At 52.3% G+C, this 17,338-nt stretch overlaps 1 protein-coding gene across 13 annotated transcripts in view; it reads right to left on the bottom strand.

Moving 5' to 3' along the window:
- The window catches only part of Rph3al (rabphilin 3A like (without C2 domains)), a 137,973-nt gene that overhangs the window by 38,285 nt on the left and 82,350 nt on the right, over positions 1 to 17,338 (bottom strand). For 8 of the 13 annotated variants that reach the window (XM_060387283.1, XM_060387285.1, XM_060387286.1 and 5 more), the window contains exons 5-6: positions 13,754 to 13,938; positions 8,969 to 9,055 (exon numbers count right to left, since the gene is read on the bottom strand). The exons of 2 other annotated variants lie outside the window; for them this stretch is intronic. In XM_060387283.1, the coding sequence (XP_060243266.1) occupies positions 8,969 to 9,055; positions 13,754 to 13,938 (272 nt within the window). The remainder of the gene's footprint in view (positions 1 to 8,968; positions 9,056 to 13,753; positions 13,939 to 17,338) is intronic. 3 more of the 13 variants (XM_060387292.1, XM_060387281.1, XM_060387289.1) reach the window with 1 other exon arrangement.

The following is a 17,338-nucleotide window of genomic DNA, read 5'->3' as shown; positions in this document are numbered from 1 at the left end:
ATGGAGACATCCAGCATGGCGAGGCAGATGGCAGCTTGCAGTGACACAGGCTGCCAGCCAGGGAGGCAGGTGCGGAGGTGCTGGGCTCACCAGCCCCAGGCAATCTGATGGGGAAGAGGGAATGCCCCCAATTCTCCCACCTCAGGCTGTGAGGCCCGGACTGACGGACGAGGGTAAATGACCCCACTGGAATACCGCTTACCTCCAGGCTGGGCGGGCTGAAGCAAAAGGCACTTTCCCCATCCACAGATTTCTTTTTTGGTCAGTCAACAAACAGGGGAGTGAGGGGAAGGGGATGTACCTCAGCTTCAGTGGGCCTGTGGTCACCCCCTTAGGGTCACCAGTGACAATACGAGGGAAGTGACAATACAAGGGAAGCCGAACAAAGGCGAATTGCTGGGGACGGGGCTGTGAAGTGGTTAGACCAGGGCTTTTCTTGGCAAATTTCCCTTGCTTGGATCACCAAGCATTTCCTAAGCACCTTTCTGTGCAAGACACCTTTCTATGCAAAGCACTGTGGGAGCCTCGGTGTGTTGTGGGCTGCTGCAGGCTCTTCCCGGGTTTAATCAGGCTTGTGTGTGAAAGCACAGGAGAGAAAGGCCAGGGGAAAGAAGAGTGCTCTAATTGGATTAATCAGCGTTCAATGACTTACAAATTGGTGTTCACCCCTTCTTAGCTCATCCCCTTGGATGAAAAGGCTTCGGCTTCAGCCTCTGCCTGTTAGGGGCTGGGGGAATGGTTTCGAGAATGCAGGGGACTCTAGATTCTAATTAACCTTTCCACTGATTGCAGGACAACTTTGGGTGAGTCATGGGTTTTGTTTTTAATGGATGGGGAAGAAAGGCTAAACAACAAATGAATTTTCAGTTTGCTACCTTTAGTCCCGTGGTTTGAAGTTTTCAACAGTCTCTTCCAACCCCATGACACAGCCAAGGAGGCAGGAGAGAGGTGAAACTGAGGACCACTAGAGGGACTTGGGCCGTAGCCAGGCCTGCCTGAACCTCAGGTGATGGGGGATTAAGTGTGTGATGTCACACCCAGGCCAGGCCTGGCTGCTAGGGCTCACAGAGCCACCCTTCATCTTCCATTCCTGCCAAACACAGCCAGGCTGGCAATGTCACTGCACTTGGGGAGTGGGTTTCCTTCAGTCAGCTTCCCACAGGGGGAGCGGAGCCAGGGGGTGCCAAGGAGATGATTAGGGTGGGGCTGCTGTCTGTTAGGTTCTGGCCCCTTTCCAACGGCCACAGAGAGGAGTCACAGGTGCCACCTCTGAAATGCAGAGTCTCACAGGCAGGAGTTCCCAGCACAGAGGAGACTTCGAGAGGTTTTCTTAGTGTTTTCAGGTCACTTATGGTCTACTGGGTTCACTGCATCTGAAGACTAATGAGCAGGGGGGAGCTTGAGTCAGGGAAAACAACCACAGAAGTGGGCAAGGTGAGGACTGTTCTAAAGTCACGGATGGAAAACCTGGAAACTACACGGGTGTGCATGCCAGGTTTCAGAGAAGGATAGGCACTTAGTGTCTTGAAAAGATGAAGACTGGTCTGGGAAACAGAGCCTAGGGAATATAGCAGTTGGGCTGGGAGCAGTGGTACCTCCTTAGAACCCAACACTCAGAAGGCTGAGGCAGGAGGATTGAAAGTTAGAGGCGGGGCTGGAGAGATGGCTCAGAGGTTAAGAGCACTGTCTGTTCCTCCAGAGGTCCTGAGTTCAATTCCCAACACCCACATGGTGGCTCACAACTATCTGTAATGAGACCTGGTGCCCTCCTCTGGAGTGCAAGTCTACATGCAGACAGAACATTGTTTATGGAGTAGATAAAAAAACCTTAAAAAAAGTTGGAGGCAAACAAACAAATAGGTAACATGAGGAAAATGATGTAAACTGTAGGGCAAGGGGAAGACTGGCAATGGGAGGAAAGAGTAGCTCAGCTGCATTGGAGGAAAAGAGTAGCTGCATTGGAGGCTGGAGTGAGGAGAGTGACAGCTGAGGACTGAGGGACCTGTGCCCAGGGCTCACGAGAGCATCAGCTGGCTTCTCTGGAAAATAACTGGGGATCACACGAAGAAGTCAAACATGGCATGTATCATGGCCCAAGAGAGACTCTCCGCTCTATTCTCAGGGTAAGCGAATGGTCAGGGGACAAGAGTTCCCAACAGCAAAGGAACAGAGACCTGAAGCCACCAATGTGGTGGTGGGGGAGGACAAAAGGGAGACTGTGAGGGGGAGGGTCCAGGGCAGGGCAATAGAAACAGGTAGGCATGTGTCTGCGCACATGGACATGGTCAATTCAGAATCCTGACTGAGTAAAAGCAGCCAGGCACAGCAAATGAACACAGGATGCTGCACTGAAAGGCCCGTGCGGCCACGCCCTAGGGCTTGACTTGGGTAGTGGCTAGTCCCAACAGTTTTACGATGCTTCTTAAGCAACACATGTCTTTAAAAATTGTTTTTGGGGTGGAGTCTTGGTATGTCGTTCAGGAAAGGCTTTCACTTCTGGACTTAAGCAATCCTCCTGCTTCAGCCTCTGGAGTGGCTGGAAGTGTGGGCGCCCACCACTGTGGCCCCCCCTCCGTAAGTCGATGTCAAGGTTCTTATGATTTCTTTTGTCTTGAACTACGTGCTGAGTGTAGGTAGGTACACATGGGCACATGTGCCTGCAAATGCTAGAGATGCCAGAACCCCCAGGAGCTGGGGTTACAGAAAGTGCTGGGTTGGGGGCTGCTCTGAGGCTATGTACACACATGGTAAATTCCGGCTAAATTCTGGCCCCCGAGATCTGGCTGCAGTCCAGAGTGCATTCTCACACTGGTCTTTTGTTTTGTTTGTTTTTCTGAGACAGGGTTTCTCTGTGTAGCCTTGGCTGTCCTGGACTCACTTTGTAGACCAGGCTGGCCTTGAACTCACAGAGATCTGCCTGCCTCTACCTCCTGAGTGCTGGGATTACAGGCGTGTGCCCCCCTGCCCAGCACTCACACCAGTCTTTGTTCTGTAAACCTTGCTCCCCAATTATCTCTGATTGGTTAATAAAGTTGCTGACAGCCAATTGCTGGATAGAATAGAAGTAGGCGGAACTTCTCCTCCTGGGCTTGGGGTCTGAGGTAGAGGCCACTAGGCCGGGAGGAGGAGGCCGCAGAAGAGGAGGAAGGAGAAAGGGAGAAGATGTGGCCTGATGGAGCAGATGCAACCCAGACAGGCCGAATATTTGGCAGGTAACCTGGGGAGTGCGGCTGGGAAGTAGCCAGACTAGCTTGGAAAATGAGTTTAAATTGTACTGCCCGGTTATTGTGCTTATTTAATAAATCTCTAAGTCTCTGTCTCAGTTACTATGGAACTAGCTGGCTCAGAGGAAAGCCCTTTGGAATGAATGAACGCTGACTAACAGGGTGGGTGAAATGCCCGCCCTGGGTTCTGGCAGCTGAACTGGGTCCTCTGCAAGAGCAGCGTCTGCATACTCCTAACCGATGGGCCATCTGTCCAGCCCTAGTGCATTTACGGGCCACCTGAGCTACACCCCTAGCCCTCAAGGCTCTTTTCCGTTTTGGCTGTTCACACACAGGTATCAGTATAAAAACTGACAAAGTGCTTAAATCAGATATTAAAAAGAAAAATCAGTGTCACGAGTGAAAAGCTTTAAGATTTTTAAGGACAGAGGGGAAAACATGAAGGGAGCTGAAGATGAGTTGGAAGAAGTGGTGGGCATAAAGCGATAATAAAAAATATAACTGAAAAGCTTTCGTGAGCCAAATACCCAAGTACAAAAGAGAAAGAGAGAGAGACTATGCATGTACAAAGAGGTCAGACATCAAGTCTTTCTCTATCATTCTCCAGCTATTTTTTTGAAACGGGATTTCTTTCCTGAACCCAGAGCTCACTGACCGGCCAGGCCAACTGACCAGTGAGCTCTAGAAATCCTCTTATCCCAACACTGGTCCTGAGGCTGGTATGTGCATGCTGGGGGTCTGACCTCAGGTCCTCAGGTGTCTGCAGCCGCCTGAGCTATCTCCCCAGTCCTGCCAGATAAAAATGTTAAGTGCCAAGTACAGTAAAGCTTCAACTGGTCACTAACACGGAGTGAAAGCACGGCCTGCTGAGGCCCTCCGCTGTCTCATCCCATTCCTGGCATGGCACAGGCCAGTTCTCCTCAGCTTGCCACTCTGTGTCACGTCCTTGGACGGCATGCCTCTGTCTCCTTCCTGAGTGTGTCCAATGTGCCGTTAAGTGCACTGGGGCCCGGTTTGTGCTCTTCTTTGTTTATTTAAATCTTGCACACGTGTCAGAGTGTGTCTGCTTGTCGGGCACAGTGGGACCAGAGACCCATGAAGGATGCCTGGGGTACACAGCCAGTCAGTTACACATGCCACCCCAGTGCTTCCGAGGGTGAGGCAGGAGAGTCTCAAGTGACTGTTCAAACAGGAGATTTGGCTTGGAAATTAAAAAAAAAAAAAAATCTATATACAAACCCTGTGGCTGCCTCTGGAGACCATCAGGTTCACTGACTAGGAATGACTAGGGTTCAGTTGACTTTATAGATCATTAACAATGCTTTTCATTTAGCTCCCTTTCTGCTCTGCCTGTACTTTTTCCTGCATATTCAGCATGGCTTCTATCTTCTCTCTACCAGTCGTCTCGTCTAGACAGCCATGTCCCAGCTGTGTAGACCCCTCTTGCCCCCTGAGCCATCTCTCAGCCTAGGAAGCCACTGTGAGCTGTGATCATCTACACTGTGAGCTGTGATCCACACTGCAGGCAGGGCCTGGGATGGCTGAGCTTGTTAGCTTTGATGTACCAGGTGGGAGTTCTATCCCAGCCTGCAAGGCATGCAGACAGAGATACATCGTTACTAGCTAGAGAAAAAATGGAAACCATTTAAATGAGGGAGGCAGCAGGGATTGGGGTTCCAGGTCATCCTTGAGCCCAGCCACATAGGAAGTTTCAAGATAAGGCTATGTTGAGATACTGTCTCAAAAAAACTGAAACTAAAAGACAAGACAAAACCAAGCTCACATGTAATCGAGGGCTGTCTGATAGCACACCATCGGGAAGCTCCACAGAGTTTCTGATTATATCGTGCAATAACTTAGAATAGAAAATTAACTTAAAACACAGTTTCAACAGACTAGAGGGGAAAACAAACAAACAAACAGCAAAGAGGCTGGAAGTAACATGGCAAAATGTTAATAGTGGTTGTTTCTACAGAGTCGGGGTAAGATTTTGTGTGTACTTCTTTATACGCTACTATGCAGTGTCAGCATTCCTCAATTATCCAATTACTTGCTAGTAAAAACAGTAAAGTGTACTTCATTTATTTATTTATTTATTTATTTATTTATTTATTTTTTTGAGACAGGGATTCATTAAACCTAGTCTGGCCTTGAATTCTGATCCCCCTGCCTCTATTTCTCAAGTGCTGGGATCAAAGGTTTATGCTGCCACCATAGCTAGTGCCTGGCCCCATCTCTCTCTCTAAGTTCCTGTGTGTGTGTGACAGAGAGAGAGAGACACACACACACACACACACAGAGAGGGGTGTGGTTTGTGTATACACATATGAAAACTTGTAAAGCTACTAGGAGATAACTTGAGTACCCTGAGTGATATTAAAAACGGAGAACAAAGCACCGTGCTTCCACAGCTGACGATTCATATAACACAATGGCCAGAATGTCCCTTAAAGGAGAAGGTCAGAACATGTCACTGATATAACCAAGGTCCTCCAGGACCCGTAATTTTCCTGACTAGAGCAGCCAGAGTCTCTACAACAGCATATGAAACTGCCCTAGTTTGACCTCCCTCTGACCTCTGACCTCCTCTCCTCAACCTTGACCCTGCTTCTGTCTCCTTGGTCTCCCGGCTCAGCACACACCCACCTCAGGGCCTTTGCACACTCATCTCCCTGACCCTCTGCAGCGCTTCCCCTCCATACCCACAGAGTGTACCTCAGATCTTTGTTCCAATATTTTGTCAGTGATCCCCTCCCTGACCCCTGTAAAAGCAGGGGTCACAGCCCCCACCTCTTTCCCCATTTCCTTGGATCACATTATTACCATCTGTGCACCTTCCTTTGTGGTTTTTTTTTCTCTCTCTCTCTCTGCAAGAGCTGTCTTACCTGGCATACAGAGGATGCTTAATAAATATGCACCAAATGCCCGAGTGGATAGACGCATTAGGTTGTAAACTCTAAACACGACGGCCCGAGATTCACGTTGCCGCTCACAGGCCTTAGCAGACAGCAACACCAAGCTGCCCACCCTGGAACATGCAGCCGGCATCCGACCCACTCATGACTGGCAATTACAGCCAGGGCTGATGGAAGCTAGCCAGGAGGAGAGGGAGATAAGAGTGCTGGGGCAGAGCGGCACAAGAGCGCCCATCAGCAACCCAAGTTCTCCTGTCACGACCTGCTCTCCGGCACAGGACACAGCTCCAAATTCCCATCACAATCTCCACATCAGCTACGCTCGGTGCCTAAATCCTGACACTTCAAATGTCTTTTCTCGCTGCTACCTCTTTGTTATGATTAGACATTTCTTGAAGAGAAGAAAGGCATTGGGAAACCCGTTGCCCTGTCCCCCTCCCCACCATGGCAGACTGCAGACTCCAGGCTGTGGGCATTGTACCCACAGACAGTCGATGAACCATGTGCTGTTCATGACCCTGTCTGCAAGGAGCAAGCATCCATGCTGTGCTGCCTGGAGCCACAGAGGGGGACCTTTTTGATCTTGCTAAGCTTTATCGGCTCCTAAAGATTCAAGGGCAATGCACAGCCTTGTATTCTTTGCCTTAGGAAAGATAAGAAAATTCATCTGAAGCTATTTCAGACTTTTCTGGAAATGGGGCACTCTGGAGATTAGGAGGGGCTGGCAGAGGCCCTCTCTGCGTCCGAGAGCTCAGGACTATTGAGGCATGTGCGGGTAACTGGTGATGCTGTTCCAGAGGGTGGAATCTTCTCTTTCCATCCACTTTTTTCCCTCCAGTATCCCAGTTACCTGCGATCATCACTTCACCCTGAGGAAGTTCTTCACCAGGCACCATTTAGAGAGATTCTCTCCCTGCTTATCTGAGCACATGCTCTCTCTTTCCCTCCCTCCCTTCCCCACTCTCTGAGAAAGGGTTTCACTTTGCTCTGGCTGTCCTAGAACTCACTCTTTAGACCAGGCTGGCCTCCAACTGATAGAGATCAGCCTGCCTCTGCCTCTGGAGTGCTGGGATTAAAAGTGTGAGCCGCCACTGCCCAGCTACTTACCTGTATCTTTAAAAGACGTCCCTTGAAGACTAGAGAGACTCAGCTCACAGAGGGGATCACGAGGAAGGGGAAGCTCTAACAGTTATGGAGGGGCAGTCATAAGCTTGCTGCCCCCCATCCCCCAAACCTGAAGGGCCATCATCACCACCATTTGGGGACAAGGGCCCTTCAGGCAGGTCTAAAGGCCAGCTCACACTTCAAGGCCCTGCCTTCCAGACACACAGCAGGTGGACATATTTTAAAAGTAACATGTAAGCTTGTCTGTGCTCAAAACCAAGGTATATAACTCAGTAGATCAGAGGATCAAGCTACTTACTCTTTACACACACACACACACACACACACACACACACACACACACACAGGATCTTGCCAGGTAGTCTAGGCTAGCCTCTGACTGTGCTGCTCCTGCCCCCTCCTGAGTGCAGGATTACAGGTGTGCGCCACTGCGCCCAGCTACTTACTATTTTGAGCGTCCAAATGGGCTGCCTATAGAGCTCTGCGCCCAGCAGTAGGTGGAGGCAGCTGGAGACTGGTTTTCCTATATGTGAGAACTTAAAGCATCCCACAGTGGGTGAGGGGGGCCACAGCCCCGTTGCTAAAAGTGAGGCTGGAGAGAGGGTTTCTCACTTGGGAGAGAGAGTGCAAACAGCAAGACCCAGCCCCAAGGCTGTGAGAGAGAGCATGCTTGGAGGAGAGTGGGCATCCGTGCACACGGTGGGGCTGGGGTGCTCTCCCATGACCCCCACTCATCCAGGATGCCTGGCTCTGCCCTAAGGAACCCAGGACCCAGTGAAAGGCACTGCCAAAGGATCTAGGTGTGCAGAGGATGGACAGACGGAGGCAGGACTGGGCGATGATGTCCAAGGACGGGAGGTCCGAACTGAAAGCATTATATGGACCCTCAGAGGAAAAGCACACATAAAGTGCCAAGCAAGATTGCTAAAGAGCAAGGCCATGCTCAGAAAGCTAAGGGTCCCTCTGCCCTGCTGCTCCTGTTGGCCACTCCCCATGAGGCGCCTGCCTCCGCCTGCCCTGCTTCCATTCCCATCTTGCCAGAGAGGAAAAGTCAGGCTTGGGTAAGGAGAGGCAATTCTAGGCTCTGTCCACCTATCTGCTACCATCTCAGGGCCTTTTCAACACCCAAGAATGATTTATTTCCCCCCCAAAGGGGTCACACTGGACCATAGAACACTGGCACCAGAAAAGGTTGGGTGGTGGCATCATGGCTGTGCTCAATCGCCAGCCCACCCGGCTCACCACCAGCTCAGTAAACGCAGGTTCTCTGGCCTCGAGTGCTTTTCCACCAGGCAAGGGGCGGCCGTGTCACCCATCAGGCAGGTGTGACGGGGGACAGAATGACAGATGTAACTAGTTGAGTGTGGTGGCACATGCTCAGAAGACATTTAACTTGGGCAATTACTATTGCTCCAGTCGCAGCCCTGCCCCCCAACGCCACATGTACACATGCCCAGGGAGGCTACCCATGGAATCCAAGGACCCCCAAAGCGCAAAACCAGGGTTTCCTCTCACTTCTACAGGAGAGATGGGCAGGCCAGAAGTTTTTCTTTCCTGCCCTTCTTCCCTGGACATCCTGGAAAGTCCTCCACAGCACCTGCCCTCTGCACCTGCCCTCTGGAGAAGCACCTATTCAGCACCGCTGGCTTCATCCTGGTCCACCCACCCTGGCCCACCCAAGCCCAACCCACTCCAGGACCCTACCTCTCTTTGCTCACTGCAGATCTTACACAGCCACAGGGGCCGCTTCTGGCCAGGGGAGGCCTCGATTCCGCATTTGGTGCAGACTTTCTACAAGAGAGAGGACACATATGTGTCAGTATTCTGGCTGCTTCTCCTGAGCTGTAGGACCAGAGCAGTGATCCCCAAGGGATACTCTGGCGTCTTCTAAGAGGATAGTTCCTGCTTTGAGCTAAGGACAAGGCTTCCCAGAGCATATCCTTGGATGCCTTTGCTATCTAGTTGCCTCATCTATGGCTCTTCATGTTACAGATTGGGTATCCCATAATTCCCTTCTGTGAGGACCACATCAAAATCAGCTAGTAGATCTCCGAGGTGCCAGTGAGTTCAGCAGCAAAGAACTGGAAATTACCCAAACGCCTAATCCCTGGGGAGGATCCAGGCAAGCAGCAGGGGCAGACACTGCCTTCCTACACCAGACTGCGGCTACCTGCAGACGTGGGCGGGAAATATGGTCCGCTCCCAAAGAAAGTACACCCTCGTAGGTCGGAAACTCCCATGTGTGCCTGACAGGTCAGGGGCCACGGTGAGAGCAGCAGCTTAAGCAGTGGCCTGGTGCCACTTTCTCATGTAAGGATTCCAGGACCCCCAGAAGGTGGGAAGCCTTCTCTTCAGAGGATATGGAAAGACCCGAGACCTTGTCTGAGGTCTGTGGCAAGGGAAAACTGGTTAGCAATGACTCTGGAGCTCTCCTGCTGTTCCTTTCCAGACATAAATAGCCAGAGCCCAGAGCCCAGTGTTTTTCCTTCCACTGAGTTGTTTAAGATCTTAACATCCAAACACACACTTTGCTTTCCTGAGAGACACAGCAACAAGCAATGGCAGGGCAGGCCAGGATAAACACTGGGAGGCAGAGGTGGATTTGTTGGGGCTGAGGTTGGTTCCCAGCCTACCAGAGGTGTGTGATTCAACAATGGCGCTTTTTCCTGGGGGGTTACAGAGGCTCCTGTCTCTACAGGTGGGGGTTTCCACTGAGGGAAGGACAGATCTGTTGTTTGGCCTTTTCTGCAGGCTGCCAACTGAGCAAGAGACACATCCCTCCACGGAGAGGGAAATGTCACCAACTTGGCTTCCCCAAGCGTGCGTCACCAGCCTGATCAGGAGGCTGAGCCTGTGCTCTGCAGGAGTGGTGGGAGCTGGCACACTCAGAAGGGACGCCGTGACACACTCATTTGGGGGCACGGATTGGCCACCATCCAAACTCACTTCTCTGGTTTTCTAAACAAAATGGAATCTGCTCTAAGGTCCCCTCTCAGGTCCCCAGGAAGCACAGGGGTTCCTTACCGGCTCCCGGGAGGCGCTGACTTTGCAGCGTTCGTGCTGTAAGGGAGGGTCCTCTCAGAGCAGCTCATTATTCCCTGAAGGCGCTCCCAGCTCTCCAGGCCTTTTGGAGGGAGAGGCAGTTATTTAAGTGCCAGCCTTGGCTTTGGGATGTGTGCAGGCTAGGGATAGTAAGCCTCTCCAGGGACCGGCAGCTCATCTCCCAGACCTTCGGCCACCACCTCTGGTGTAAGCCTCAGAGAGGCCAGGAGGTGCTGCTGCTGTCCTCACACTTCACACTGTAATGCGGAGTGCTCTACTCTCCCAAGGCTGTTGGATGAGACCACGCTCTTGAAATACCAACGGCTACTGTTGATAGAGCGATTATGTCTGCCAGGTGCACTGATCCCAGCCACAAAGTGTGGAGGAGGTGGTGCGTGTGTGTGTGTGTGTGTGTGTGTGTGTGTGTGTTTCCTGTGAAGCGGAGCAACAGAGGCTCTCAGGTGCTGCAGACTGCTCGGCTTCTGAACCTCCACACAGGGTCACCTTCCAGAGCTCTAAGTAGCTGGTCAGAGACCTGGCTCCACGGGGATGAAGGTGTAGCTGGGACACTCACACATCCCGACATGTCTGGTTCTGCTCTTAGTTCTCTCGGCCCAGCAGCCTCCACTGGGACCCTGCAAGCCTTCCTGTAGCCTAATGGTCACTGTCCCTGGAGGGAGAGGATAGTGCAGCGTCAGGCCCTGTCTAGGTCAGCTCAGTTTACTGTGATGGAAACATCATGGAGCCTGGATGAAGCTACAGAAGCTTCTTTCTATAGTACTGGAGGCCTGACAGGACAATGGATGGGTGCTTCCTAGAGCATTCCCACAAGACAGGGGACAAAGTTCCCAGCTCCACCACATGGGCCCAACCCTGCACCTGCCTCTAACTCTAGTTACTTTCCAAAGACCTCACCTCCAAGTACCCCACTGGGTGAAGGCATCAGGATATAGGTTTAGGTAACACCAATACTCAGTCCAAAGTGCCCCATACCAGGACTGGGTCTTTCTCTGCTCCTGCATGCTGGGAGCTCTTGGTATTACTTGGAGTCACCTATGTTCCTTCCTACACCACCCAGCACTCAACCACCAACTTGATGTCCTCGGAACCCTGCAGAGTCACTGGGTCATGGTGCTGGGACAAGCCGGGGTAGCCCTTGGGTGGGCTGCCCACGCTGATGCAAACCTCAGATGTTCTCATGTCTACAGTAAGCTCGCTGTTCACCACTCGGAGGGCTGAGATTCGTGTGAAAAACCAGCAGTATGCAATGAGCACTCGGCCAGTGCCCGGCGCTTACTAGCGGCGCCTGTCGCAGCCTGCTCTGGAAGCGTCTCTGCAGGCTATGTGTCACGTGGTATAGTGGCCGGCAGCCACGGATGATCAAGTAAAGTGAAATTAGAGACCAGGGAAGTCGTTCAGTGACAGAACTTTTGCTTAGCCCAGCCCCGTGCCCACCGAGTGTGGGATGCCACGTGAGGCACGGCGTAGGTGGGTGGACACGTGGACAGGCAGCGCCAGGTACTGCTGTGGGCCTGACGAAGTGCTGAGCCACGAGGGGGCAGGGGAGTCAAGAAAGTGGGCTTTTTGTTTTTATATTTTTAACACCGTGTGTGGAGGTCAGAGGCAAGTCCTAGGGGTAGTGAGCTCTTTCCTCCCTCCATGTGGAGGCTTCAACTCAAAGTCAGCAGGCTCGGAAGCAAGGGTCTTTACTGGCTGAGTCATCTCTCATCTCCCTGGCACCTAAGTGGGGTCCCTGGCACCTAAGTGGGGTCTTGTTAAACCATCTGATGGACGGGGCATCCACGTTGTGGGTCCAGGGCAAAAAGCAGGAAAAGGGCTCATAAGAACTGTCTGTCCTCCACCCACAGACAGAAGTGGCATGCAGTCACCCTCCACAGGTGAGGCTGAAGACAGTAGGTCCAGTCAGGTGCAGGAGGAGGAAAAGAGGGGCAAAACAGCCTTTACACAGTGGGGTTCGGACTCCCCACTCCCCACAGTGGAGAACTCAGCGCCGCCTGCTCCCTGGGTTCCAGCCAGGGCTGTGGGTAACCAGGTGGAGAGAAAGACACCCCCATCCTACCTCAGGCAGAAAGGGTGGCTGTGAGGGCTTCCCTGCAGTTTGCCTTCCATCCTTAGCCTTTTAGAGTTTTCCGTAGGAATCCGAAAGGTGGTAACACGCCCGCCCACGTGTGCACAGACCCACTGCCAAGCTACAGCTCCCACTGATGGGAGCCACAGTGAGTCCCAGGCATCACCGGGCCACATTCAACAGGCTTGAAGCATGCCTGGCTGGCAGGGGGAGCCAAGTATTCCCTGGAGACCAGGGCTACCAAAAGATAACATGCCCAACTTCAAAGAATGCAGAATTGCTGCTCTATTAAATCGCAGATCGACAGCAAAATAATGAGCCATTTCCACTTCCCTTTATTAGGTTTGTCTTTGTTTTCAGATCCCAGTACAGAAAATTAAGCAGCCAGTATTTAAAAACAATGAGTGAAAGAAAGGTTGTGCAAAAGAGAGCAAGCCAGCCCCTCCAACTGGCAAGGGGAGCCTGGGCCTGGGGGAAGCCATTGGCTTCCTGCCCAGATGGGCTTCCCAGGAGCAGAATTGCCTTCTACAATGGGACGCTAGCTTCTGGGGTCCTGGCTGCCTGGAACCACATCTGAGCACTAACAAAATCACACCTCACTCAGGTGAGAAGCGACACCACACTGAGCCACCGGGCTGTGCGCTCTGGGTCACTCTTGTCCGTTGGCCCCTTTGCAGATGGGTGGCTCAGCCCTGAGAACACAGGGAAGGGGCCAGTCAAGTGCACAGGCTTCAGGCAGGCCAGCGGCAGATTGTGCCTTGGGGAGGCAGCCTTGGGCTTCGCGCCTCCTCTCATCTCTACCTCCTTCCTGTCAGCAACAGACAACCTGTGCCCGAGGATCACCAAGGAAGGTTATTCGCCCGGGACATGATGATGTCCTTTGGCAGGCACGCCTTTCTCAATGAACGACCCAACTTCACTTAGCAGAGCTCCAACCCAGCAGGCTCCCTGATTCTCTCTCACTCACCCCCACGCAATAATCCCTCCCCAGGAACTCCAGATGGCTTTTGAACCTGTAAACTCCCCTCCGTTATCTCTGCGTGATCCAGTTACCACCATGCTTAGCCTACACCAGCGCTAAGCATCCCCCTGTAGCAGCCGGGCCGCAATTAGTTCATGACATGCAGCCGAGTGATCTCTGCAGATGTCATTGCTCCTACTTCTGCCAGCGTAAGGGGCTTCCTTGTGCATTTGGGCGAGGATCGCCCCCTTTTGCATGGGGAAGGGTGTTCAGGATGCCCCCCCGCCTCTGTTCCTACCTGCCTCCTGCTCTACAGCCTTGCTCTCTGCACTTCAGCCACGCTGGCCGCCTTCCTCCAGAGCCCAGTCCTTGCTCTGCCTCTGCCCCAGGATCTTACCGTGCTGCAGCCTTGACCGCGACGCACCTGACCTCACAGTCTTCCTCCCTGGCCTGTGTGTCCTTCAGCCCCGAGCAGAAGCACCACTTGTTTGAGGCAGGCTTCTCCGTGGCCTGCCCAGCAGGAACTTCCATTGCAGGCGCGTCTCTTCCTCTCCTGCGCCAAGGTTCTGTTTCTGTCCTCTGCTGTGGTTGAAGGGCCACTGTCACCGCCCCCACCACACTGTGTGACAAGGCAGAGGCCATGTCTATCATTCCCAGTTCCCTACCTGTATGTGCATGCCAGCGCCTGTTACGACTATCAGCAGAATACACAAAGGAACAAACGGGAACCCCTGTTAGCTCTATAACCAACAAGGTGAGATGGGGTCTCCCTTGGACTATGCCAAAGTGCTGGGAGGCAAGATACAGAGACGCACGCACTTGGCAGCATGAGCCAGGTCCATGCGTGAGGCTCATGCCAAGTGGTGCCGATGAGGGGGATGCTGGGAGGTTAGACAGGGTGGGGCACTTCTGGCTGGGGGAGGGGCTTATTCCTAAAGGATGAAGCACGGATCCAACGGGGCAGGCCTCAGAAGAGATGACATAGAACATCCTCTGCCAAAGGTGGGCAGCAGAGATGCCCATATTACCCTCACATGAGCACCCTCAGGGGCACCCTGTAGCTACAGCAATCCCTGTCCTGAGGCTTATCTGGTGCCCCCCGATGCCCTCTTAACACTCCCTTTATGTATGCCCATGAAGCCAATGCCACATCTGCCCTTTCCAGACCACAGCCCAGAGCCAGAGCGCCTGAGAAAGGCCTTCGAGGGGCAGGCGTGGAGCTCAGCTGGCAATGTTTCTCCACGGGCCAAGAGCCTTGGGCTCCACCCCAGCACTGCACAATTGGGTGGCGGAACACTTCTGTAATTCCAGCGCTTCGCAAGCCGAGGCGGGAGAATTGTGAGTGGAGGACCATCTCCAACTACATGGTAAGACCACTCAGGCTACATGAGACCCTATCACAAAATAAAATACATATGTAAATAAAAAGGCCCTCAACGCCGGGAAGATAAAAACCCAGGCGCCTTAGCCTAGGCACCCCGATGCTCCAGTCCCATTCCACTCCACACGGTGTAGCTAGCTGCACCGTGAAGCTGCTTGGAGTGAGGAGTTAGAGGGTGCAGGAAGGAAAGGAAGCTGTCTCCAGAGCAGGCCTGCCGTCTCTCAGGGCAGCCATCTGGAAGCATGGCTGGAGCAAATGGCTGCACACGGCGGAGAGGGGCCTGGCTCCTCAGGACTGTCATTCACTGCCTGAGGGTTCTTGCTCATGGCACTTCCATCAACCCAAGGGGTGAGATCACCTTCTGAGACCCTACAGCAGGAGGCCGGAGCACCCCCGCACTGTGTTGCGTTAAAGATGGTAACAACAGCTAGCGTTTACATATCTATGTGTTTGCTTTTTAGTTCTTGGAGATAAGATCTTGCTCGGTTGCCCAGGCTTTACCCAAATCCCTCCTATGTCAGCTTCAAGAGCAGCTGGGACTACAGGTACAAACCACTTAGAACAGTTACGGAAACGTATCTGATGCGTCCTATACGATTACTATCACATACAGGTGTTGTTTTAGGCAGTCTGAGGATAAAAAGACATGTCAATACCCTTTCAAGTGGAGGTGTTCGTAAGTGAGAAAATTGTTTTTGAACGGTTGATGATGGTGGCTAGGAGGGTAAAGGCCCTTGCCACTGAACCTGATGACCTGAGTGCTCTACTCCCCAAACCTACATGGCGGAGAGAGAACCAATTCCTCAAAGTTGTTTTCTGATCTCCACACACATACTGCGGTACAAGTATGTCCTCACACACAAGCACACACACTTCTGATGTCACAAAAAGGGTCACAGTCATCTCCCCAAAGATCCAAAGGACTGAAGGTGACAGAGAAGACTTTCTCCGAAGGAGCTGCAGCGCAGGGGACACCGATGGGGGACCACCCACACCCCAGTGAAGCAGGGACAAGAAGCAGTCACACAACATGGTCCCAGCACACACACAGGCCATACGGAGCGTGAGCCTCCGAGTATACACTTAACCCACACTGCGCCTGGTGCTTGAAAGCAAAGCCACAAAAGAAGGCTAAAGCATAGCGTGCTTTGTGAAAAGCTACGCCAACAATAAAAATGATGATGATATAGATTAAAAAGTGGGCAAAAAACACTGACAAAGCTGTATAGGTAATAAAAAGGATGATAGACATAGCTTAAAAAAAGCTTATAAAGAGTCAGCACAGTGATGTCAGCAAGCTACCATAAACACGTATGTGTGTACGTAACGCATCAGAAGTCTATCTACACAGAGGGCTTCTGGGAAGAGATCAGGCACAATGTAAACTAAGTCATGCTAAGTCAAAATCTACTTTATTCTACAAGCGAGAGAGAGAGAGAGGAAGAGGTAGGGAGAGGGAGAGAAGAGAGGGGGAGGGAGAGAGAGAGAAAGAGAGAAAGAGAGAGAGAACCACCCAGCACGAGTGTAGAGGAGGCCAGAGGACAACTTTTGGGGATCAGGTCTTTCCTTCGACTGTGTGGGTTCTCAGAATCAAATGCGGATCATCAGACATGAGGGCAAGTGCCTTTATCCATTGAGCCATTTTGCTGGCCCTTAAAATCTATTTTAAATATATAAGCAGCAGGGCTGGGGCTACAGCTGAGTGGCAGTCTCCAGCACCAAGATGAGCAGAAATTCCTCTCCTTTACTCTGTCTCCTCCCTCACTCCCTTCATTCTGTGCTGGAGATAGAGCCCGGGACCCTATGCACGCTGCAGTGGTAAGTGCTCTAGCACCGAGTGACACCTCCGACCCTGGAACCCCTCTCTAAAGGAAGTCTATGCAGAACTCTTTGGGGAAAACTCGCTCTCTGCCTCATTAGCTCTGGACTTCTGCGGGCCAGGGTGACGCTGACAGGACGTGGCAGCGGGACACTGGCGTACTTGTCAACTAGGTCAAATGAAGAGTCGGGCCAGACACTGATTGCCGGCTCAGCCTCGCTTGATCCCTGAGACATTACCAGCTGGGCCACAGCTGCGCCACCAGCCCTGTTATGCAGAGGGACTGAGAACAGCTTTGTTGCCATAGATTCAGTACTGAGACCCCGGGCTCCACCGCCAAGCAACTTAAAACGTACAGTTCAGATACTGATGTGTGTTATAAACATTTAAACACTTGACGTGGTGCCAATGCTGTGCCCGCCATTGCTTTATGTAGACTCTCAGAGCGTCTCTGTGAAGTGGGGATGTAGGGTCCTGTCTTATGAACAAGGGATCTGGACACCTTGGCCGTGGCGAGCTAGAGTGTGAACCTTGTCCTGAGGCACAGACGCTGGTTTCTACTGCAGCTGACAGGCCTATTTGGACAGGGCCCAACTTCACCCTCTCTACCCAGCGTTAAGGCAGGGATGGTTCCTTGAACCCCATACCTCATCCAGAGGTACAGACAAGGTCAAGCCTCACAGGGGAGAGGGCACAGCCTAGCCTCACCTTCCCACTCATTAGGACATAGCCCAGGTAGCCAGCAAGGCTAAAGGAACCTAGGTCCCCGCCTTTATCCTGAC

Source organism: Meriones unguiculatus, chromosome 7 (assembly GCF_030254825.1).
Source record: "Meriones unguiculatus strain TT.TT164.6M chromosome 7, Bangor_MerUng_6.1, whole genome shotgun sequence".
In the NCBI taxonomy this organism is placed as follows: domain Eukaryota; kingdom Metazoa; phylum Chordata; class Mammalia; order Rodentia; family Muridae; genus Meriones; species Meriones unguiculatus.
Note: the sequence above shows the minus strand (reverse complement) of the source record. Positions and strands in the feature narration are given on the sequence as shown.